Below are 25333 nucleotides of genomic sequence, written 5' to 3'. Positions count from 1 at the left end.
AGCTTGCATTCCTGCCTTTGGACACCAGGTGGCACTACTACGCACCTGATTGTATGATACCTGGGGGAAACTACAAGCTGTAAACCATAGGACAAACCTTAGTTACAGCCCATGGTTTGTCTAGAGAGCTAAACTACAAGTCTGCAATCTCTTCTCTGGGAGCCTGCACATTTGCTTATTCAGGCTAAGTCGTGGTTTGACTTAGCATGACAAGAAAACTGGGAACTGGCTTCTTGTGTGTTCTATCTTTCATTTTAAAATTGATTATTTCCTGTGGAAGGAATATACAAAAAATAAACTTTGAAGCAAATATTTACTATTTTGGTTTTTACTTAAATATCAAGCAAAACTGTTGTGATTTGTTTTCTAGCACAAGCTATCTGATACCGTCTCAAAATCTACATTTGATGTTTAAACAAGCATCATTCTACAGACAAATATTGATCTTTACTGCACAGGATGTTCCAATATTTTACAGCTGGTACAACGATAACACCATAATTTGGTTCAGTGATAACACCATACACCGTGTGCTGGTTGAGAAAGAAATGATCAGCTAGGGAACAGATGGTTATATTTGGAGAGGAGAAATAAACGTCATTATAAATCGATTCAGTCATATGTTAAGATGTAATTTATACATTATTCATTAAGAACAATATGTTATCTCATACATGAATGATTTTTTTGTTATTATGCAAAATTGCAGAACTACAAAAGCTTTCTTATGAACGATGGATTTTTAAATAAAAGTGGTAAGAATATGCTGTTGCTGTGAACTCTCGAACACCCATCTTATTTCAGCGCCCAGCCTCATTCCAAACCACCTCCCTTGAAATGATGGGATATATTTTACTATTTATACACAATTAACTTAAGCAAAAAAATAAGTAAAAGATAAAACAGGCCCCTGCTCTTGGAGGTTTATGTTCTAAATTTTTGCACAGTGGGGAGATAACAGGTGAAGAGAGAAGAAAAGCTAACAAGGGATAAATATGTGCTGAGGCAAAGCCACCTGTTCAGCAGTCACAGAAAAGGTGGATTTTGAGGATAGATTTGAGAGGGGCCCGCGTCAGCAGCACCAAGCTCTCTTGGGCAGCTGCTGCCGTTTAAGTGTTATGGCAAGCCAAGCTGACATGGAAGCCAAAGTCTGGTCCTCTGGCTGCGGGCTGATCTGGTGCCAGCAGCTGGGTCTGGAATATGGCTGCCATGTTACATTTCCCACAATGCCTTGGCGTAGCATTGCTATGCCAGGTGCGCCAGGGAACTGTGGGAAGCTTAACATGGCAGATGGCTTCTCAGCCTCAGCTGCTGCCACCAGACAGGTTTATGGCTAGGGGTAGGGAGGGCACTCGCAGCCACCTTGCTGGAGCCTCTCAAGCTTGGGAACTGGCCCTGGATTTGAAGGGGTGGGGGGACAGACAGCACTATGTAGGTATTATAGACCTGAATCAGTTTCATCAGCTGAAGATTTTTCTTTTCAGAATTCTCTTTTATATCTAGCACCTCACTGCTGGGGCAATTAGTTCAAGAGGATATAAACAGTGTCACTGCGGATGCTTCTCGCATCAGTAGCTATTACTGCAACACACCTTAGATGTGAGAACTGTTTCACAAACTTTGTTTTGTTTGCAGGCTGGTTATGATATTTCTGCATTTATTTTTATAGCAGTCTTTCAGTTATATTTTACTAATCAGGCTTTTTGGCAGTTTGAAAGAATACTTATTGGGGGGTGCGTGTCTCTCTTTTTCACGAGTTTTAAGATTAGGTTTGTTAGGCATATTTTTATTAATATAAATATATTTTAAATTTCTGTTGAAAGCTTTACCAATGTCCCCTTTGACTCATTTTTGTTTTATATGAGTTTGAGAACATAAAAGTTTTTCTTATGTTTTGCAGTTATTATTGCTTATTCCTACTTGTGCTGTTCATATATTTGCAATGCCTTTGAATAAACAATTTTCCAAAATGCTTTGGGCCTTCAAGAAGCTACATTTCCAGCTCCTGGAGCTTCTCTCTCTCTCTCTCTCTCTCTTTTTGTTTGTTTGTTCCCAACAGTGATGCTGTATCAATTTTAGGGCTGTTTTTCAGAGTGGCCACTGCTTCCCTGAGATTATTTGGCAGATGCTTTAGGCAGAGCTGAGTGTCATCAGCATATCGTTAATACTTCAAACCAAACCTCTGGGTGACCTTAGGCACTGAGTTCATGTGGGTGTTAAAAAGCATGGGGGACAAGATACAAGCCTGCAGCACTGGACAGGCAAAAGGCCATAGGGTACAGCAGCAATCTCCCAACACCACCTTCTGGGAACAACCCTCCAAAAAGGACCAGAGCCACTACAAACCTCCAGGTTCCAATCTGGCAAGCCAGTCAGGAATGATATCAAGGTTTATGGTTATCAAACACAATACGAGATCCAGGAGAATCAAAAGGGGCACATTCCCCTGCCTATCCCTGTCAAAGGTCATCCATCAGGGCAACCAAGGCAGTTTTCAAAACCAATTCCAAAGCCAGACTTGAATGGATGCTAGTTCTACTGACATCAAGTCTGTTAATAATGATTGTTTGCATATATGTAGTACCCCTAGGATATTCAAAACACTTCAGACATTACCTTATTGCAATCCTTGAAACAAAGTTGGTCAATATCACTATCTTCATATCACAGATTTGAGGACTGAGGTTGAGAGAGCACCAAGGCCACCCAGTAAAAAGTTTCTTAGCCTAGGCCAGCCTTTCCCAACTAGTGGGCCACCAGATGTTGTTGGACCACAACTCCCATCGGCCTCAGGCAGCATTGCCAATGGCCAGGAAAGATGAGAATTGTGGTCCAACAACATCTGGCAGCCCACTAGTTGGGAAAGGCTGGCCTAGTCTCTTAGCCACTCTGCTGCAGGGTTTACTCTAAACTTTTTTTTCCTACTGCACAAGCAGCCAACATACTGCCTGCCCCCCAAACTATTCCAATACGTCCCATAATATACTATTAGTAGGGCTTTTTTGTGACAGTACTCATCAGTTTGGAGTACCAGCCCCTCTTTTTTTGCTGCCCATGCCAGCCATTTTGCATTGGCACCCACAGAACCTTTATCCAGATACAAGTACTGGCACCTTATTTATTTATTTATCCCCCCCCCGCAAAAAAGTAGTACTGACTAATAGTATAAGGTTATGAAGATTTGAAAGGAACCAGTCTTCATCTTCATTTTCTATTTCTTTTTATTTTTTCCTCATCTTTTTCTTTTTTTAGAAACTTTCTTGCTCTTTATTAAATTCCACGTGCTCAACCGCACAAAACGTATTTCACCGTGCAAATTTTTCTGACATTGCGGAAAATGTGTCTAGCTGCACTTTAGAATAAACCTTGATCTGCTGCAGTTTTGGGAAGGTAGGAATCTGCCTTACACTGAGTCAGACTATTGGTCCACCTAGCTCAGTCTCATCTATACTGACACTGGTTCTCCAGGATTTCAGGGAGGAGTCTTTTCCGGCTTTGCCTCAAGGTGCCGGAGACCGAACCTGGGATCTTCTGCATACAAAGAAGAAGATGCTCTACCACCAAGCGAGAGGGGCCACATCCCCGAACACATTGACGCATTTTCTCTTGCCGATACGCACCGTGTCAGATTTATGATGCCTTCTTTCCGGAGAGCGTGTTCTGGCACAGTTTGTCGGAAGTCAAATATGAAGACTTCCAGCGGATCTGATAACGATTTGCAAGGATATTCCCACAGCGGATGAGGTTCTGCTTCCCTTGACTCCCTGAAGTCCAAGGAATTCTATAGAAGAAAACAAGGTGCTGGAGCATTCATACATTTAAAACATTCAGAAAGCATCAATGTGCTGAGCCTCGGAATGTATGCAAAGGGCTTCTGTGAATTCAAAAAGGCCAAAGAGTATTTATTCAGGGGCCAAGTAGGATGGGCAGAAAATGGTAACCACGAGAGAGGAGTAAGGAGCAGGAAAAAAACACTCCAAAACCTCAGACCACTAGAAGTCAAACCCAGCTCTCTCCTTCCCAACATTTGAGCTGCACAGGTCAGTAAAGTCCCAGGCCCAAGACTAGCAGATGCTGGGCTACAGCTCAGCAGACTCTTGTCATTTGTTCTCTTAGCACGTGTTTATTCTTAAGTAATTCCCATTTGGCCAGGCGCTGCACAGTCTTTGTGTTTGTCGTCTACAATGATGTCTGCGCTAGGTAAACTATTAGTCCTATTTTACAGATCAAGACAAACATACCACAAGGCCCGGACTCGTCACTGAGTGAGTAAGATAGCAATTCCAAGGCCAGAGCTCTCTCTGTTGGGTGCATGCTGCAGCCTCTCCAAAATTCTTGGACTGTGTGTATGAGAATAAGAATTGTGTTTGTTCTTAATTAAATGGATAAATTCTATTCCTCTGCAACTACATTCAAGTATGTTTTCTTTTTACAGCAGTCTTTGCAGCTGCTAACGTGACTCCTTATACTTGGCATCCCAGACATTTCAAGAAGTACTTTCAAATAACTGCACATTTTTATAACTAAGTTAATTGGTCTTCGAACAATGGAGGCTGAAGACTTGCAAACGCTTCTTATTGCCGTGAGAAGGATGTGATATAAAAGTTCTTGTGGGAGTATTTGTTATTTTAAGTAACATTGGCCCTTTGCATTTCTCCTCATTTCTGCCTACTGTGAGATTCTTATTAGAGATTTTTCATTATTTGCTGCTGGTTTTATTTAATTTATCCCACTGCTTGTTATATCACTACACTTTGCAGGCTGCCTTTTTTTAGTGCGAGGATTTTTTTTTACTATTTATGGCGCGTATATATATATATGGGTTTCAGTTACATTATTAGATTTCTTTATGTATTTCAGTGAATTGTAGTGGGTTTTAATGTTGAATGTCACCTCAGGTTCTTTTAAGTACAAGTGCTTGGAGGGGCCATGCCCAGATAGGTATATGTAAGAGAATTACACTGCCTTAAGCCTTGCCAGCGTGATGGCACTAGGCATGCTCCTCAGCTAGCCAGAGTGCCTCTCAGCACAAGTCAAAGACCTCTGCAGTGTTCCTCTTGTTTCCTACCTGCCAGGTTCTTAAGCTGGGGGCAGTAAGAACATTGTGGTTGGTGTGGTCTGGCCCCTAAAGACCCAGTCCTGAGCCTGAAGATCATTCCTGCTGTTCATGTTCCATTTAATGTATGTGCTGGCTAGAACCACGTGTACAACTAATCTACCCGCAAGCATATCTATAATTCGGTTGGCATTTATCGGACACATTGGGAATGCAGTCTAACCTTTATCATCTCATCCATAATGTGCACATCAAACCCTTCACAAGTACCACATGGGCTGCGGATACGCCACAAATCCTAGAGGAAAAGAAACACAGTAATATTGTTCAGCGTTTTAAAAGTTCAAGGACCAAATTCGAGATTTGGTGTACAAAGCCTTATACAGCTTGGGACCAGAATACCTGAAAGAATGTCTTACTCCTTATATGCCCAGTCAATCACTGCGCTCTGCAGGTGAGGGCCTCCTGCAGATACAACCTTATCAGGAGGTCCGTCCCGCACAACATAGGAAACAGACCTTTAGTGCTGTGGGCCTACCCTGTGGAATTTCCTACCCTTAAATATTAGACAGGCGCCATCTCTGTTATCTTTCGGGTGCCTACTGAAGACCCTCCTCTTTCAACAAGCCTTTTAAGTAGAGACCTTACCCCAGTCCGTGTCAGAATTGCTTTTCAAGACTTTTAGAGCTTTTTTAAAAAGATGCTTAAAATTTTGTATATTTTGAAGTCTGTTTTTAAGATTTTAAAGTGTTTTGTTTGTCACCCTGGGCTCCTTCTGGGAGAAGGGCGGGATATAAATTTAATAAATAAATAAATAAATTTAAAGGCATGACAAGCTTAAAGACAAAATCAAGTCAAAGCACAAGATGTTTGGCTCATATTATTAGACAAAAAACCCACAAAGCAACAGAGCTTGTCTCCTTTCGTTTCGACTACTACTTGGTGCTTTCCCCCCTTTTCGTTTCTCATATTATTGGAAACGTGTCAAAACCGTACATTTCATCCCTAACAAAAATAAGAGTGGCAGATTTTCAGAATTAAATTGTTTAAAAGAACCAGTATGTCAAACACATTTGGCTTTTAAAGAAAAGCAACTCCCCTATGAGGGAACATTGTAGCATTTGGGGCTCTTTACTTTGGAAAAAAGCGATTAAGAGGGGACATAATAGAAGCGTACAGAATTACGCATGGTGTGGAGAAAGTGGATACAGAAAAGTTTTTCTTCTTCATACATATGACTAGAACACGTGGGCATTCAATGAAGCTGAATGTTGGAAGATTCAGGACAGACAAAACGAAGTACAGTAGGGCCCCGCTTTACAGCGTTCCACTGATAAAGCTGTTGTCAATTACAGAAAGGCCCTGCTCCTACGGCGCTTGTTCCGGTTTTACGGCGTTTTTCGAGCGTTGGGCGCCATTTTTGTCAATGTTAATCAATGCGTTCCGCTTTACAGCGGATTTCACTTTACAGCGGCAGTCCGGAACAGAACCCGCCGTATGAGCAGGACCCTACTGTACTTCACGCAGCGCATAGTTATGGAATCTGCCCACAAGAGGCAGTGATGACCACCAATGTGGATGGCTTTCAGATGCAATATGCTTCTGAAAACCAGTTGCTGGAAGATGTAGGAGGGGAGACTGTTCTTGTGCTCAAGTCCAGCAAGCGGGCTTCCTGTAAGGTATCTGGTTGGCCACTGTGAGAACAGGATGCTGGACTAGATAGACCATTTGCTTGATCCAGCAGACTCTTTATATATTCTTTAAAAAGAAAAAGGAAAAAAATACTTCAAAAAGCTAACATGGCAGCCCCCCCCCCCAGCAACAACAGCTCTATTAACAGACTCTTCAGCAGTGCCAAGTCACATAATAAGGACTGACTTTTGGCAGGATTTCTTTGGCCCTAAGATGGCTAACGATAGAACCAATTGTGAACAGGCATATGCAAATTATCTTGTTTGCAAGGTATTTTCAACTGCATCTAAGCACTACGCAGGAATGAAAACGGATTGTATGACATGACCTACAGCATGCGGCTACTCTTAACACTGAATGTGGTACATGGATGTCATGTAGGGTCAGGAAACTTGTCCAGTGCAGAGGGGTTGCTCTGGAAGCTTGGAGTAAGTTAAGAGGGCTGGACCTGTAAGCTATCTACAGAGAATCAGCACAATTTGCATGAAATGTAGTGGCCAAATCTCATCTTGACAGCTGAGTCTTCTGGCCAGCTGAAGTGACTAAGACGGACCCAGCTTGATTCAATCTCTTAAAAATAATTAGATGATGTTAGAAAGTTATCATGGGGCATCTTACCTTCCCCACCATGAAGGAGACATTTTAATGAATGCTAAAATTACCGAGAACTTATCAAGATCCTGGAATAGGAATGATTTCTTATTAGTTACACATACTAGTAAAATGTTTGGATAGCCAATTGAGTTTCTAACTATGTATTTAAACCTCAAGGGCGGCTAGTGTTTTTGGGCCAGTGGGCACATTTGTTATTTTGAGAAAGTGCTGTGGGTGCCAGCCACAAAATGGTTACCATTATGGCATAGCATAATGCAAAATGGCCTCCACAACTGAACTAAAATGGTGTGAGCAGGCTCCCCTGTTAATGGGAGGAAAGAACCATATAGCTGAATTGTAAGGACTGTAGGAACTGGTGGCTTGAGCTTGCATTCTCCCTCTTCCCTCCCATGCCTTTTCCCTAACATGCCATGTATTTTTAGTTGGGAGGCCTGGGGATGGGGCCATTTGTAAGCCTGCTCTGGGAGTCTTCTGGACTAAAGGGTGGAGTATAAGCGCTTTCAAGAAACAAATCAAAGTGCTATAAAACAAGCAACACACACTCATTCACTCACTCTGCTTTGGGGAAAAACAGAAACAAGACCCAACTCCTTTACCTTGAACTCCACAAGCATCATGTGAAGTGAAGCAGACTGGGGCAGGATGGTTGCATCACTCGCTAGGTGGCTGACCAGTGCTGTCCGGGCATACCAGAAATATAAATTGTGCCATGGCAATAAGCTCGTAGAGAAGAAGGGCTCACCAATTAAAAGCGATACCTTAGGGGAAGAAAGAGAAAAAGGGTCTAATCTGTTATTTGCGGCTCAGATGGGCAAGAGAGTGACAGAGCGTGCTTGGGACTGTCTCTGGGCTTTCTTAATAAATTATAGAGCCACAGTCCTCCTAAGAACCTAGGTCCCTCCCAATTCTGTCATTCTGTGTAGATGGCGTTGGTTGCCAGTTGGGTACATGCAAAGTAGAACGGTAGATTCAGTTGCCTAGACTGCTTCTGTTGGTTGCAGCGAACAGACGCATCTTTGGGGCTTGGATCCAGCACTCTCCCACTGATGGCCAATCAGCTCCAAGGCAGTGGCGCAGCTAGAACTAAACACAACAGAGGATACCGTACCATATCCATGATGCTTATATAGCACATCTCTTCAGGGTGTGGCCCTTAACAGCTACAATTTCCCAACATTTTGGAGCTTGAGTGAACATGACAGCCCTTGACGCATGATAAAACAAAAGGTTTATGTCAGCTATGCAATTCAGTTTCAGAAGGTGGCCGACAACCACAATCCTCACCTTTCCTTTTGTATCGACACAAGTTACAATCCTTTTCAATGAAGGGGGTTAAAACACTCAACATCAGTTGAGCTACCTAGTGCTAAGTAATCACTCAAGTGAGGAGATCTCTAGCAACATGCACGAACCAGCCCTTAGTTAACAAATACAGTCAGTAAGATAAATGTTAACTGTTAAACAGCTGCCTGTCAGTTTAGAAGACGTGACTGAATACTCTCACTCTGGGACAACTTAGAGGGTTCGGACACCAAACCATGGTAACTCTTGAATGCTTGTTCATATAATGCTGAACCATGTTTTGGTGTTATATCTCAGCCATTCCGCTCATAAGCAGTGACTCTGCCCCTTATCCAATTTTTTAATCTTGGACACAAGAGTATAAGCCAAACAAATGGGAGAAGTTTGCCTTTTGAAATGTTCCACTTTTTGAGAAAGTTTATCATTGTTAAAGAGCAAGACAAGCGGTGTAAAGTTCCACCTCATCCAATTGCAGAGCTTGGAAAAGTTACTTTTTTGAACTACAACTCCCATCAGCCCAATCCATTGGCCATGCTGGCTGGGGCTGATGGGAGTTGTAGTTCAAAAAAAGTAACTTTCCAAGCTCTGTCCAATTGTCATTCAGGATCCTCTGGGTTGGCTGAAAGGTGGTTCAGCTGAGAGCTGTGCACAGGGACCAGAAAGTAAATGTCTGCTTTCCCAAATACCCTTACCGGGGAGTAAGCCCTCTTCTTGACTTCTATTGGAATTATTTTCTTAGTTCAATCTCTTCCCCAACATAATGTTTGCGTGGACTGGGACCTGCAGAAGTGTTCCGAACACAAGTTGGATGTGGCCTAAGTCCCCTCATCTTGGCCCCTCCCATGACACATCCCACCTTGCCCCTATTTCGGGTCTTACACCGGCTCCACTTGTGCCGGTCTCACTGAGCTGGCAGGGTCCCAGCTCAGTCAGGCTGAGGGACTTGCGGTGTAGCCCAGCTGAGCCGGTACCCAGCCAGATCAGCTGGAGATCCACTGCATTCAACTCCCCTTAGCCCGGCGTAAATGCAAACTGGATTGCTCCCTTCATCATCTTACCTTTTTGTCTTCAAGATCAGAAGAGATCAACAATTCAGGATGCTTCTCTATTATTTTAATGTTATCTTCTAGATGGTTGGCCTTAAAAATCTTTTGAAAGAAAGAAAGGCTTTAATGTTTTTTTACTGTTGTCCAAGAATGACAACAATAAATTATAAATTAAAAATGTCATGCAGTGCAACCTCTTTGTAACTTCATTCTGGGATGAAAAAGGACTTATTATGGATAACTAAAACGCTCAACTTCCATAGAGCACAAACACTCTTTGCTCTTGCCATTACGAAAGAAAAAGAAATCAACAGGAGCAGCGCTAACCAACATAAGACAGTGGCTGCATGCAGACGCGACTCCAAACTACTCCTTGGCATTATGAGAATGAGCTGGTCTGAGCCTTGGGCTCTCATGCTCCCTCCTTCCTTCCCCCTCTCTCTACCCAGGAGGGGACGTCAGAGTCACTGATCCTGGTTTGCAGCAAATCATAGTTTTCAGTTTTGTCCAAAAACATTTTGTTCAGCTAACCTTAATGTTTGTGGAAACTTTAAATTCTAAATACCCGGATGGGGCTCTTAAATCTACACGACAAAGACAAACTTTTAAACCTCCAAATGACAGAGCACCAATACTTCCCTTAGGGTAGTAATTATTTGGAGGGACTTAAAACACTGTTTTCAAATATCCTGCATTCTGTGAAGAGAAAAAACCTAAATTGGGACTTCCCGGAAGGATTGCTCCGCCTGTGGCTGCCTCTGAGATGAGCTCTGTCTCAGAGGAAGCTTTTTTCAGTTTAAAATCAGTCAAAAGGGAACTTTGACTGGTATAAATGTTCTCTCAGGCAAGGGTGAACCGAACAGATTATCCACAGAAACTTCGTTGGGCTGTCGGTGGCTGGAATTGATCAGGAATTCCCTGGGAAAAGAAGGCATACCTAGCAGCCGAGGACGGAGTTAGGACTTCCAGCAAGCTGGACTGGAAAAAAGCGAGACTTTTTCTTTTAAACGATCTACAACAGGCGAGCTTTCTTCTGTCTAATCTTATCATTTGGCTTAAATTACTACAGCAAAAGAGATTTGTTTAAGAATCAGCAATCAAGATACCTGGGTGAGTTACACTTCTCTCTTTTATACAAGGAATTAAGGAGGAGGAAAGAAAATTTTAAAAAAACTTATCTTATTTTTTTATGGCAAAAAGCCGGCCTGACTTTGGAACTATAAAGATTAAAACGGATGAGGGGCAATTTACCCGAAGAGAAAATCTGATTTAGATGATTATTTGATTGATAAATGTCTGGGACTATTTTTTCTTGGACTACTTTCTTTAGACGAATCTGCTGTTCGTGTATGTTACTAATTGTTCGGCGCTGTGAACCAAATTTGTTTTGCATTCTTGGACGTGCGGGAGATAAGAACTGTGCTGGCCAGATGATGTCAACAGGCATGGAATATTAACTCTTTTGTTGTTGGAAAAAAGCCTTTATGTTTGGTAACAGTGGTTAATATCAGAAATTAAAGGCTTCTTTTAAGAATGACAACCAGGAAAACAGCTAAGGCACTGGAGCGAAGAGGTTCAACTGATGTACAGGAAGGGGCTATCTCCCCAGATATGTTTCAGAAAATAATGGATGGGATTAATGACTTGAAACAAGAAATGATACAAGATAGACAAGAGATGAAAGCTGAATTTGGCAAAATGAAACAAGAACTGAAAGATATAAAGGATCATATGAGAAAAGAGCTGGACCAGATTAAGGATACAATTGGACAAGCAACAGAGGATGTGAAAAATATTAAAGGAAAGGTGCAAACCTTGGAGAATAGAACAGATATATTAAATGTGGAATTGGAAAAAAACTTGGATCATATGGCTGTGATGGAACTTAGAGATAAAGAGCACTGTTTGAGATTTCGTGCAATCCCTGAGGAAACAGGTGAAGATATCAGAGATAAAATTGTTAATGCCTTGGTAAAATTTTTAGATTGGAATGAAGATTTGATGGAATTTGAAATAGACAAAGTTTATAGAATTAACTCCAGATATGCAACAATGAAAAAAATTCCAAGAGATGTGCTTGTTCATTTTGTAAAAAAGAGGACCAGAGATATGGTTTTACAACAACACTTCAGCACTGCCCTTAATTGATGGTAAGGAAATACTTGTGATGAAGGAAATTCCTATTAGACTTCTACGTAAGAGAAAAGAATATGCTTTCTTTACAGAAAAATTTAAACAATGCAAAATCCAATTTAGATGGGACGTCCTCTCCCCCTGAATAGAACTCAGTTAGCACCGTGGTATACACCACGGCTGCGTATTCTGAGACAGGAGGTGAGACGACTAGAACGCCGGTGGCGGAAATCCCGCTCCGAAGGTGTCCGGACACAAGTTAGAGCAGCAGTAACTGCCTACCAAGTGGCAATAAGGACAGAAAAGAAGGCTTTCTTTACTGCCTCTATTGCATCTGCAGAGTGCTGTCCCAGGAGGTTGTTCCAAGTGGTCCGAAGCCTGGTCGGTCCAGTTGCTCAGGAACCCTTGGAACAGTCAAAAGCCTCCTGTGACACTTTGGCTAAGCACTTTGCTGATAAAATCGAACACATACGGAGCTCGATCCTGTGCGCCGTGGATACAGTGAATGAATCGGAGTTGACCGGTTGCATGCCGGTATGCTGGGATCATTTTCAGCCTCTCTCTTCTGAGGATGTGGACAAGATGCTCTTGACTGTAAGGCCTACCACCTGTCTAACTGACCCTTGCCCATCGTGGCTCATCATGAGATGCAGAGAGAAGTTGGGTGAGGGGATCAAGGCGGTGGTAAACGCATCCTTGAAAGAGGGTGTGATGCCATCAGCCCTCAAGGAGGCAATTGTAAAGCCCATCTTAAAGAAGCCCTCCTTGGATCCCCAAGTTTTTAATAACTTTCGCCCAATTTCGAATTTACCATTCTTGGGCAAGGTCATTGAGCGAGTGGTGGCCAATCAGTTGTCGACACACTTGGATGAAACGGATTACTTAGATCCATACCAATCGGGCTTCAGAACTGGTCACGGAACTGAAACAGCCTTGGTCGCTCTGGTAGATGATATGAGGAGGGCATTAGATAGGGGAGAATTTACCTTCCTTGTCCTCCTCGATCTCTCAGCGGCTTTTGATACTGTCGACCACAGTATCCTTTTATATCGCCTAGAGGGATTGGGAATAGGAGGCACTGTATTACGGTGGTTCCGCTCCTTTCTCTCTGATAGGTACCAACAGGTGGCATTGGGGGAGGAGGCTTCAGACCCTTGGCCTCTCAATTGTGGTGTGCCACAGGGTTCTATCCTCTCTCCCATGCTATTTAACATCTATATGAAGCCGCTGGGGGCAATCATCAGGAGATTTGGGCTGCAGTGTCACCAATATGCGGATGACACTCAGCTCTATCTCTCATTTAAATCTTCACCAGAGTTGGCTGTGGAGACCGTGTCCAAGTGCCTGGAGTCCGTGAGTGGATGGATGGGAAGGAATAGGCTGAAACTGAACCCCGACAAGACCGAGGTACTGCTCATGGGGGACAAGAGAAGGTCGGGAACCGTTGACCTGAAGTTCAATGGGGTGAGTTTACCCCTAAAGGACCAGGTCCGCAGCCTCGGGGTTGTACTTGATTCCAAGCTGTCCATGGAGGCTCAGATTTCGGCTGTGAGCCGGGCAGCTTGGTACCAACTACACCTTATACGTAGGCTGCAACCCTACCTTCCTGTTCATCAGCTCCCACTGGTAGTACATGCCCTGGTCACCTTTCGATTAGATTACTGTAATGAGCTCTACGTGGGGTTACCCTTGAAAACGGTCCGGAAACTACAACTTATTCAAAATGCGGCGGCTCGATTACTCACAAACAGTCGTCGCCGGGACCACATCACGCCAGTGTTGTTCGATCTACACTGGCTTCCAGTTGTTTTCCGGGCCCAATTCAAGGTGTTGGTTTTAACCTTTAAATCCCTACACGGTCTCGGCCCAGTTTATCTAAAGGAGCACCTACAACGCCACCAATCATGCCGCCTGACAAGATCGGCCACACAAGGCCTTCTCTCAGTCCCGCCAACCAAAGCAGCTAGGTTGGCGGGCACTAGAGAGAAGGCCTTTTCAGTGGCGGCCCCCACCCTCTGGAACTCCCTCCCACAAGATCTTCAGCACATCTCTTCCCTGAATATGTTCCGCAAGGCCTTAAAGACCTGGCTTTTTCAGCAGGCTTTCGGGACTTCTGAGGCTCAATATTCTTCTGTTTTAAATGCCTCCTATTATGTATTGTTTGCTCTTATAATTTATATATTTCACTGTATTTTTATATTGTATTCTGCCATATTTATTGTATGTACGTCGCCTAGAGTGGCCATTGGCCAGATAGGCGACACATAAATTAAATTTATTATTTATTATGTTCCAGAAGGAGTGATCTTTACATTTAGACAACAGAAGTATCGATTGAATACAGTTCAAAAAGCAAGGAATTTCTTGAGGAAAGCTTTAAAAGACATGGAAGAAGACAAAATAAAAGAGATGGCAACAACTCATGGGAAACAAAGTCAACAGGAGCATGCAGAGGAAGGAAAAGAAGATGATAGACCAACGGGAGCAACAGACACAGACTTTTCTAAAATACATGTTTAAAGATGGATTACAAATATTTAACTTGGAATATAAATGGAGCCAATACTCCACAGAAGAGAAAGAAAGTGTTTCATTATTTGAAAAAATTAAAATTGGATATAATTTGTTTACAAGAAACCCATATCAAGAAGAAGGATTCCAAATATTTGATTTGTAAAAATTTGGGTGAAGAATTTATTTCGGCTGGATTGAAAAAAGTAAATGGAGTTGTTCTCTATATTAACTCACAATTGTCCCCCAAATTGATATTATTGGATGATAGTGGTAGATTTGTGGGGGTTGAAATTACCTTACAGGGTAAAAAATTTTTGATAGTGGGTATTTATGCCCCCAATGAAGATAAAACAAGGTTTTACACGGGACTTATGGAAAAACTGTTAGATTTCCCATATGATCACTGGTGTGTTATGGGTGATTGGAATGGGGTAATCTCACCACAAATTGACAGACTTTCTGAAAAAAACATTAAAGAGACACAGGGTAAACTACCGAAGATTTGCTTTGAGTTGATGGAAAATTTAGAATTGGTGGATACCTGGAGATACATAAATGACAACGCAAAAGAATTTACTTACTTTTTAGAAAGACATAAAACATTCTCGAGGATTGACATGATTTGGATGTCTAAAAATCTAGTGAAAGACATTTCCAAGATGGACATATTACCAAAAACCTTCTCTGATCATAATCCTGTGATATTAACTTTTAAAAAGAAAAATCTTGGATTTAGATGGAGACTAAATGAATCTTTATTACAGAATGATAAAATAGTACAAGAATGTAAGAAGAAATTAAAAGAGTTTTTTGAACATAATTTATATAAAGGAACAGATGAAAATACTGTTTGGGATACAAGTAAAGCATTTATGAGGGGATATTTTATTAAATTCAACTCTGAATTAAAAAAGAAGAAACAACAGAAAATGCAATTAATCTTGGAAGAAATAAAACAAAAAGAGGAAGAACTGAAAAAAAACCCAACTAAAGTTTTTATTGTAAATCAAATTAAAATATTACAGAATCAAGTATCAATGCTGACAGTGAGAGAAATTGAAAGGAAAATAACTTTTGCTAAACAAAGGACTTTTGAATTTGCAAATAAACCAGGGAAATGGTTAGCATATAAATTAAGAAAAGAACAACAAAAAAACCTTATTTTAAAGATTCAAGAAGGAGATGAGATATTGACAGATAATGAGAAAATTCAAAAGGTTTTTCATCAGTATTATTCAACTTTGTACAAGTGTCAAGAAACTTGCTCTGAAAAAATAGAATACCTATCTAAACAGAATTTGCCTAAAATTACAGATTCCCAGAGACAAGCTATTAATGGTCCCATCACGTCAAGAGAGCTATCTGTAGCTATAAGTTTAATTAAATTAGGAAAGGCGCCAGGACCGGATGGGTTACCAGCAGTGTACTACAAATGTCTAGAGGAGGAACTCTTGTTACCTTTACAGCATACAATGAACTCTATTTTACAAGAGGGGAAGATTCCTGAAAGTTGGAAAAATGCTAATATAACACTAATACCTAAAGAGGAGCAGGACCTAACTAAAACAAAAAATTATCGGCCGATATCTCTATTGAATAATTATTATAAATTATTTACAATGATTTTGGCAGAAAGAATGAAAATAATATTGCAACAATTTATCCAGGAAGATCAATCGGGTTTTTTACCTAAAAGACAAATACGTGGTAACGTTAGAAACGTTTTGAACGTGTTGGAATACTTAGAACAACAAAATGATAAACAAGCAGCTTTGATCTTTTTGGATGCTGAGAAAGCGTTTGATAATTTAAATTGGAAATTTATGTTTAAGGTTCTGGAGCAAATGGATTTTGGAGATAACTTTATTAAATGGATTAGATCGATTTATACATCTCAGAAGGCACAGATAATTGTCAATGGGGACCTAACAGATTCATGTGAAATACAAAAGGGTACTGTTTATCCTGGTATTAGAAGTGCTGCTTAGAGATATAAGGCAAGATGAAAGGATTTCGGGATTAAAGATAAAAAAAGAAGTATATAAACTGAGAGCATTTGCTGATGACTTGATGATTGTATTAAAAAATCCTTTGGATGGAATTAATATACTGATGGATAAATTAAAAGAATTTGGATCGTTAGCAGGATTTAAGATTAATAATCAAAAAACAAAGATGTTGGTGAAAAATTTATCTGCAAGGGAACAAAAAGAGCTAATGGACAAGATAGATTTTACAATAGAGAAAAAGTTGAAATATTTAGGTATTATTATGACAAATAAAAATTCAAAGTTGTTTCATAATAATTATGAAAAATTATGGACAGAGATTAAGAAAGATATGTTAAGATGGGATAAATTACAGTTGTCATTAATGGGTAGAATATCTGTGATAAAAATGAATGCATTACCGAGAATGATGTTTCTATTTCAAACAATACCCGTAATATCCTCTGATTTACCTTTTAAACAATGGCAAAAAGATATCTCTAAATTTGTCTGGCAGGGAAAAAAACCAAGAGTTAGATTCAAATTACTACAAGATTCCAAAGAAAGAGGAGGATTGGGACTACCAAATCTGAAACTTTATTTTGCTGCTTGTTTAGTTTGGATAAAAGAATGGATCTTACTGAGAAATAAAAGATTATTGGATTTGGAGGGCCATAACCTGAAGTGGGGATGGCATGGATATCTTTGGTATGACAAAGTCAAAGTTAATGTGGACTTTAATAATCATTTTATAAGACGTCCTTTGTTGAAAATATGGAATAGATATAAACCAAGGTTTTGCTCTAAAATACCGCTATGTGTCTCAAGTCAAGAAGAGTTCTATAGAAGGGAAATGGCTGGAAAAGAGAAATGGTTAACTTATCAAGAACTATTAGAAAATGTGAATGGAGAATATATAATGAAATCAAGAGAACAATTAATAAAGGAAGGACATAGTTCTCAATGGTTTGCCTATTTACAATTGTTGGAAAGATATAAAATGGATAAGAAAATGTATGATTTCGAAATAAGTAAATCTGATTTTGAAATATGTCTGTGTACTAATGATGAATGTATAATTGCGAAAATGTATAAACTTTTGTTAAAAATGGAAATGGAAGAAGAACAAGTAAAAGAGTGTATGGTAAAATGGGCAAAAAATTTCGGCTATAACATACAAATGGAACAATGGGAAAATATGTGGAAAAAAGGATTGAAATTTACATTATGCTATAATCTTAAAGAAAATTTCTATAAAATGATGTATTGTTGGTACATGACTCCAGAAAAGTTGTCGAAAATGTATAACAATGTTCCTAATGTTTGTTGGAAATGCAAACACCAAGTAGGATCATTTTATCATATGTGGTGGTTGTGTAAACAGGCGAAATCATTTTGGGCACAGATAGGTAGGATGATGCAAAAAATTTTAAAGATAAATATTCAATTAAAGCCAGAATTTTTTTTATTGGGTTTTATGGATAAACAATTAGAAAAGAAATCTGGAAGAATAATATTATATATGATTACGGCAGCAAGATTATTATATGCACAAAAGTGGAAAACGGAACTAACACCAACAATGGAAGAATGGGTATTGAAACTAATGGAATTAGTTGAGATGGATAAATTGACATGTTTACTTAGAGAAAAATCGATAGATACATTTCTTAAGGAATGGAAGCCTCTTTTGGACTTTTTGCGAAAAGACTACAATGAAATGATGATAATGGGATTTGACGATTAATTAAGATGCTTATGGAGGAAAGTGATTTTGTAATGTATTAAGAGACAGGTTTGATATATATTATATACATATAGCTGATCTGCGACAAATCGGAAGTCAAGATTTTTATTGTATTATTATGTTTTTGTTCTTTGAATTTGTTTTGTTTTGTTTTTTGAAATTTTGAATAAAAATTATTTTTTTTAAAAAAGAGAAAAAACCTAAATTGCATAATTTATTCTCATGATAAGATTTTTTTCTTATAGTGCAGTTTATCCATTTTTCACTTAAGGAAGGATGCAATACATGACATGTGAGGAACAAGCAAGGGATCTACAGCAACAGGGGATGAAGTCCTGGGGAAAGGATGCAGGGAAAATCAAAGCTCTGTCCCTTAGCCACCAACAGAAGCTTCCAGACCTCCCCTGAAATCAATAGCGTGGACTCAAGGTTTGTTACTGGCACATTTCTTACATTTGGGATGTTTAAAAAGATCATACTCAGCCTGCTCTATGAACCTTAGATACCTCAACTAACACTATGGAAGGATGTTTCTATGCCCTTGAATTGATATATTCACAAACCTAATCGGGGAATTCTGCTTTCAGGAATGGGGAACTATTTCAGACTGAGGGCCGCATTCTCATCTGGGCAAACCTCCAAGGGCCATATGCCAGAGGCAAAAGTGACAAATGTCAATTTCACCTTTGTACTGTAGGCTAGTTTCGACACACACTCGCACACCTCTGCCTTTCATCCAGGCAACCAAGAGGCATCATCAGAGTTCAAGGGCACAAAAGAAAACTTTTCTATTAAGGTGATTTTAGAGGCAGTCTAGTGATGAACTGGTTGTCACATTTTAATGGGAATTTATCATTTTTATGTAAAATACCAGGAGCACTACTTGGCCAAAAACCATTCCCCCAACTTCTATTTTATGGTAGAAACAGTTTAAGAGTCTTTCAATCAACACTCGAGAGTCATTCTCATTTAATGTCCCTACCTAGGCTCCTGCAGAGCAATTTAAAAAACATTCCGTCAATTTCCTCTCAAGAGCTCAATCGTCACATTTTAGATTTCCACAGACAGCAGCTCGTTTAAAGCTCCAGGATATCATTTTGTTAGATTCTTATTATTGTGAAAAAATCATCATCTAAAACAAGAGGGTCTATTGAGGAGGTCCTCAGAGCGTTTTTGGTTTTTTTAGAAAGGTATAGCTCACAAAGAAAGAGGCACCCACCACCACAAATAAAAATCAGAATAAAACTAGATGTTAACACAGAGACTCTAAAATATAGGTGGAAACTACATCTTTTCACTGCCATACCAGATTTTATTTTAATATTACCCTTTTCAAGTCATGTATCATATATGTAATCTAACCCAATCCTTAAGATGTTCGTGCTTTATTAGAACATGTTACTCTTAACCCAAGCATATCTCCAGTATAAACTATTTTCAGCTCTTAAAAGTGAGAATGCCGTAGGCAAGTTCAATGAGATGTCATGACTTTAGTAGCAAAAGCTACTAACATTTCATGCACAGCATGTGACTGAACCATGTAAGAAAGTGGCTCAGGTAGAGTTCACCTGGATAGAATACCATGTTGAGATCACATCACACGTATGAATATTATGAACAGAAGAGTCAGTACTTACTTTCTGCATGAGTGAATGAGAAACTGCAGAGCTCTCCAATGTAAACACCTAGAAGAAAAAGAAGGATGGAACATACTGACTTAAGTATTCTAAATGTCCAGACCTGTGGTTTTTTTTAAAAAAAAATGGCAGGGAGTATCTGTTTGAGCAATGGAGGGCCACATCAGTGGCTCACTCGGTGTCGTGAGCCCTGCTGGGAGGGGGTGGACAGACGAGAATGAAGCGGAGGAGAACTTAAGAATGGGATGTTTGAGCCAGTGAAGGGCCGAGCTGGGAGTGGGACCCAGAAGGCACCCCAGCTCTGGACTTGGACAGTTCAACCCCAGCAGCAGCTCCTGATACCCCTGTGGAGAGTCAACCTGACCAGCCGGTTGTTTCCCAGCCTGACTCTTCCCCTCTCCCTGTGCCTGCGTCGCCAGCAGGCAGCCCCCCTCCCTTGGAGGAGGAAGACAGGATGGTGATGGAGGCTCCGCCTTTGCCTCGCACCAGGAGGCAAATGTGGCAGGAGATTCAACAGACACAGTTGAGGCAGAGCCTTCACCTGCGAGCGCACTCCCAACAGTGACGGTTGAGACACGCAAGCAGAGTGCCCGTCCAGTCTTACTTAAGCCAAGGGGGGGGGGAGTAGTTGCTGAGTCAACGTCTTAATGCCACAAAGTAGTGGCTAGCTAGTCCTAGAGAGATGCTGAGTTCTGAGCAAGCTGTAGGTAGATTCATGGAGCACACTGAATCAAAACTGTCTCTTACTATAATAAAAGAAAAAACCACAGCCGTGTCCAAGTCTGACTTCCTCATGTTCAGGCAGGACACTTGGGAAACTCCTGAGGAATTATCCTTGATCGACTCCCTCCAACTGGTATATGCTCCTTGGCTAAGTGTGGTCTATGGCCTTGCTCCACTCTCTAAGGAGCCAATAAAAGGTCAAAAGCAGAACTGCTCTAGAAGCATCTTTCTGTCCACAGTCAGCCTTGGGCACGGCAAGCAGTTGTTTGTCTGGGCAAACTTCGTCCAACATCACCAAGCTTACTAAGCCTGCCTGTGAGCTTCTGAAAAGCAAGGGTGGTTCTTTATACTGGGGGCTTTCTGTGGCTTCTATATGACAGCAATCACAAAAACAAGAGAAATAATGGAAATCAAAATGGCAACTGGAAGTAGATGTAAGCCAATCTTCTCAATTGCATGAGCCTCAATTTATCAAGAGCTAAGGAATCAAGCCAGGAAGATCTCTGTACGTGTGTATATTCCAAATAGAAATGGTGAACATAGTCACAACTTATTTATGTCCATGCAAACTTGTAACAGGTTACACTGTTTAGATAATTGAAATCAAAACAGTAGTGTTCCAGTATCACTTACAAAAAAAATTAAGGAAATTTTGTATGGCAATTAACTGCACAAATAAGGAGCAATCCGTAGATGTATTCTCAAAATAAATAAATTAATATATAAACATTCACAAATACTGTTTGACTTGTCCCATTTCATTACATAATTTAGCAGAACCTAAGAGAGTGTTCATTAGAGCAGAATTAACAAAAGAGACACCATAGGGAAGGGTGTTTCAAGACAGGCAAAACTAACAAGGGATGACCATAAGCAAATGCAAGTATTTATGCTTTATTTCAGCTGGGGATGAGGACTAACAGATTAAGCCAAAGGCTTCTCCAAAAAGGTGGGTCTTTTGAAGAGAGAATCTGAAAGAAACAGAAAGGTAGCTGCACTGTTAGGTCTGGGAGTAAGAGGAAGCAAGAGGGGAGACTGGGTGGAGCAAGTTCAGTGTGCAGGAGAGTTGTGGAAGGTGTAGAACGCTAGGATAAATAGCATGTGACAGACTGTTTTTAAAGGAAAGCAAAGAAAATGAACAGATATAAAATAAAATATCTGGATGAAGTAATGGAAGAGTCAGCACATGCTAAAAATAGCAAACATTTCAAGCATAGGAGAAAAAAAAATCTGCACCTCTTCTGCTCCAAGATGGTGAGCCAGCACAGGAAGGAGGCTGCCATCACTGATGCTGAGGCAAACGCTGTTCGGCTTTAAAACCTTCAGAGAGAAAAAGACAAGCTGTCAGCAGTTTCCTCCTTTCCAGATGCAAAAGGTCATTGATGAACGACTACTGCATTTGCTGGTTCAAAATTACCGAGCATTGCGGCAACCCAAAAGCTGTCTAAATTCCCCATGTTTCAAGTAGAATTCATGACAAGGCAAAGGATGCATGTTTTATACTGAAAATGAAATGGACTGCCTTCAAGTCGATCCCGACTTATGGCGACCCTACGAAGAGGGTTTCCATGGTAAGCGGTATTCAGAGGAGAGTTACCATTGCCTTCCTCTGAGGCTGAGAGGCAGTGACTGGCCCAAGGTCACCCAGTGAGCTTCATGGCTGTGTGGGGATTCGAACCATGGACTCCCAGGTCGTAGTCCAACAATCTAACCACTACTCCACACTGGCTTTAGAGGGGTAAATATCTGTGAGAGGAATCCAGAAAATATTTGTAACTACAAATATCTACGAGGCCAATTTTAAAAACCACTTTTCTTTTTGGCACCAGAACTTGATCCATTTAGCAAAGTCTGGCCATAAAGTAACATGGATAATAATGCAGTTACTGAAAAAGTAAAAGCGTGCCCCTTCAGTCAATGTGCTTATCCTTTCAAAGAAACTGGTGAGAAGACCTCCTGGAATTCTGGGCTGGTAGTCCTCTATATGCTATTTGGCAATCCCACCATCATACCCTAGTGCAAGGATTGCCAACGTGGTGCCCCCTCAGATGTTTTAGACTACAACTCCCATCATCCCTGACCTGTGTCCAAGCTGGCTGGGGCTGATGGGAGTTGTAGTCCAACATCATCTGGAGGGCACCATGTCGGCTATCTGTGCCCCAATAGTTGAGGATAATTAGATCTTTCTTCTAGAAGACTCTTACATCCGGTGTTGACAAAATGCTGGTTCTGTGCAATCCATGCCTGGCAAATTTGGATCCAGTTTCAGTGTCACATTCTCCCTTCCCCGCATGTTAGACTGTTATGCAAAGACAGGAATGAAGCTTTTTACGTTGTTACAGAGCAAGAGATTTATTATAGCATCCGCTTGTGTGAGATAACGCCCACTTTCCCAGACAGATGAAATATAAGGTAATTCTAAATAAGACTGAACAATGGGACTATGGAATTTTATTAACAGGTCACCATATTTCAGTCATTAGGAGCTGGGGATAATATAGCACATAGAGACTTGGAAGATTTACTTGGGAGACTTGGGAGGAAGATTTACTTGGGAGACTTGGGAGGAAGATTTACTTCAAGTCCAGAGGTCAGGGTAACCAGATGGAACCCAAGGACAAACTTCACTGATGGGCTCCCTGATCAAATGGGCTGTTTTTGGTCTAACTGGAAAATTTAACCTCTAACTTACCAAAACAGAGGATCTTATACTTTGAGTTAAGTTATATTCAAAACATTTAGTAAAATTATATATATATTTAAACATTCTCCTTGTTTCTGGTAGATTTTTATTTGCATTGCCTAGAGGTTTCAACATCTCTTGCAGAGTCTGAAGATAGCCCTGGTAAGACCTTTAGTCACAGGTGGGCAACCTGCAGCTCCATCTCCAGAAGCTGCCCCATGAGAGTTCCTGCCTTCCTTTTCATTTTGCCCTTATTCATCCTGGTGTTTAAAAGTGTTTTGTTCCCTTCACCTCACTTGCTATGTAATTTCAGAACAACTGGATGACACAGTATTTTATTTAATAAAAATAATTCAGGATTTTTTTTTGTTTATTTTTTTCCTGGTTGCATGCTTGGAGAAAAGACGTTTTCCTCCGTTTTAAAAACAAACTGGTGGACTTCTGCTCTCTATGTGCATGTCTGTAGCACACTAAAGTCAGAAAAGTATTACTTTCACTTGCTTTCCAGAACAGTATTGGTCCATTGTACTAAAAATAGTATTGAACTCCCTGCCTGCAGGGATGCATCAGATGTCACTGGTGGATTAATTCCACTGCCAACTTAAATACACACCTGTCTACCCAGGCCTTTGGGACTCCATGATACCAGTTTGCCAAGTACTTTGCACCATGTTTGACTGTATTATGCTGGTGAGAAATCGTTTTTATCCACTGCTGGATTTTGGATTGTATTTGGTCATAGTTTTGTATTTGTGGTTTTTAACTGTATTTGCTTAAAGTCTGTTACTGTACTTTACTATTTGGGGGGGGGGCAAACAAACCACTTAGTGATTTTTATTAAGTATAGTAATTAAAATAATAAATAAGAACATATTTAACTGAGAGTAACCCTATCAAACCCAGTGACGCTTATGTCTGAGTAAAGCTGCCTGGGATTATGCATTCCAGTCTGAAGTAGCCATAGTGAAAACTGAAACAGGGCAGTCCTTCTGGATGAGTTAACCCGGAACATTTTTGTCTCCTCCTCTGTTCACTGCCAGCATACACCCCCCCCCAAAAAAACCCCTCAGATTACCCATGAGGAAATGTAGACCTCAACAGAAAAAAAAGGTCTCCCACCCTGCCCTAAATAGACCCAGATAAGCAACAAACTACTGTGGGCTTTGTGAGCCACATCTCTTCTAGTAAGCTGAAAAAAAGCAGATGTGTGCACACGCATGCATCCCGTACAGTGATGCCTCCTGGTGTGCAGAGATTGAGGAAGGAAGACAGCCTATTGGATTTTGGTGATCTTACTCACTTTCTGCAGTGCTTGTAAATATTGGGCTGTTCGATTCCGATCATTGAGTTCTCCAAACCGTGGCCTATTCCACAGCAGGTGGGCCTGACACTTACACACAGGACTCTCCACATGGATATCAGTTTTGGCTTCTTCATTTCTAAAACGTTTGGATGAATAGGAGCAAATTAGTGGTGTGTTTAGTCCAAATAATTTTTACACTGTGTGTTCTGAAACAATGAAACTATGTAACAAAAGACCAGCCTCACTTCTATAGAAAGTCTTCTACAAAAAAAAGGCCTAGGCATGCCCACATATCCACAGGCATCAAAATCTGCATCATTCAGCATCCACAGGTGGCCCTTCCCCTCCCCTCCCCAAGAACTCAGAAAATTAACTAAGGTGCATGAACGGTCACTTCTGGCTATCTGATAGAAGCATTTGAATTTTCCTCTAGTTAATTCTATGTGTTATTTTCTTTCACAATACAATTTCCCATTTCTGAATCTCTCTCTGCTTGGCGATAAATGTATTTAATTGGAACTCTGGGGTGAATAAGTTCTTTTGCATAGCATGGGTCAGTTTTACCCATCGCACCTGAATGCACGCACTAACTTGAGTTTAAGCTTTTTACAGGTCCCGTAAAAAGACCTTTCTCCGTAAGTGCAAACATAAGTCTGAACTGTCTGCATATTAGGCTAAGGGTTAAAAAAACCCACAGATCTTGTCAGCCCACTGCAGACTATGTAACAAAGGGTGCCTTGCAGCCTGTCCTACATTGCAGGGTGAAAGGTACTTGAATCCATTTGTCACAAGAACTAAAGGATGTTTATGTCTGCTGTGTATTCAATGAGTTAATCAAATATTTACATCAGTGTTCTGTCTGAATTGTCTTTACTCCGTTGATAAAGAAGCATG

At 40.6% G+C, this 25333-nt stretch overlaps 1 protein-coding gene across 5 annotated transcripts in view; it reads right to left on the bottom strand.

Moving 5' to 3' along the window:
- The window catches only part of PRMT7 (protein arginine methyltransferase 7), a 49282-nt gene that overhangs the window by 7704 nt on the left and 16245 nt on the right, over nucleotides 1-25333 (bottom strand). For 4 of the 5 annotated variants that reach the window (XM_061593784.1, XM_061593783.1, XM_061593785.1 and 1 more), the window contains 8 exons: nucleotides 24437-24575; nucleotides 21690-21773; nucleotides 19731-19778; nucleotides 9724-9813; nucleotides 7960-8121; nucleotides 5280-5354; nucleotides 4242-4340; nucleotides 3621-3781 (listed from right to left, as the gene is read on the bottom strand). In XM_061593784.1, coding sequence (XP_061449768.1) covers nucleotides 3621-3781; nucleotides 4242-4340; nucleotides 5280-5354; nucleotides 7960-8121; nucleotides 9724-9813; nucleotides 19731-19778; nucleotides 21690-21773; nucleotides 24437-24575 — 858 coding nt within the window. The remainder of the gene's footprint in view (nucleotides 1-3620; nucleotides 3782-4241; nucleotides 4341-5279; nucleotides 5355-7959; nucleotides 8122-9723; nucleotides 9814-19730; nucleotides 19779-21689; nucleotides 21774-24436; nucleotides 24576-25333) is intronic. The other variant, XM_061593787.1, reaches the window with a different exon arrangement.

Source organism: Rhineura floridana, chromosome 13 (assembly GCF_030035675.1).
Source record: "Rhineura floridana isolate rRhiFlo1 chromosome 13, rRhiFlo1.hap2, whole genome shotgun sequence".
NCBI classification, from domain to species: domain Eukaryota; kingdom Metazoa; phylum Chordata; class Lepidosauria; order Squamata; family Rhineuridae; genus Rhineura; species Rhineura floridana.
This window is presented reverse-complemented; position numbering and strand designations above follow the sequence as displayed.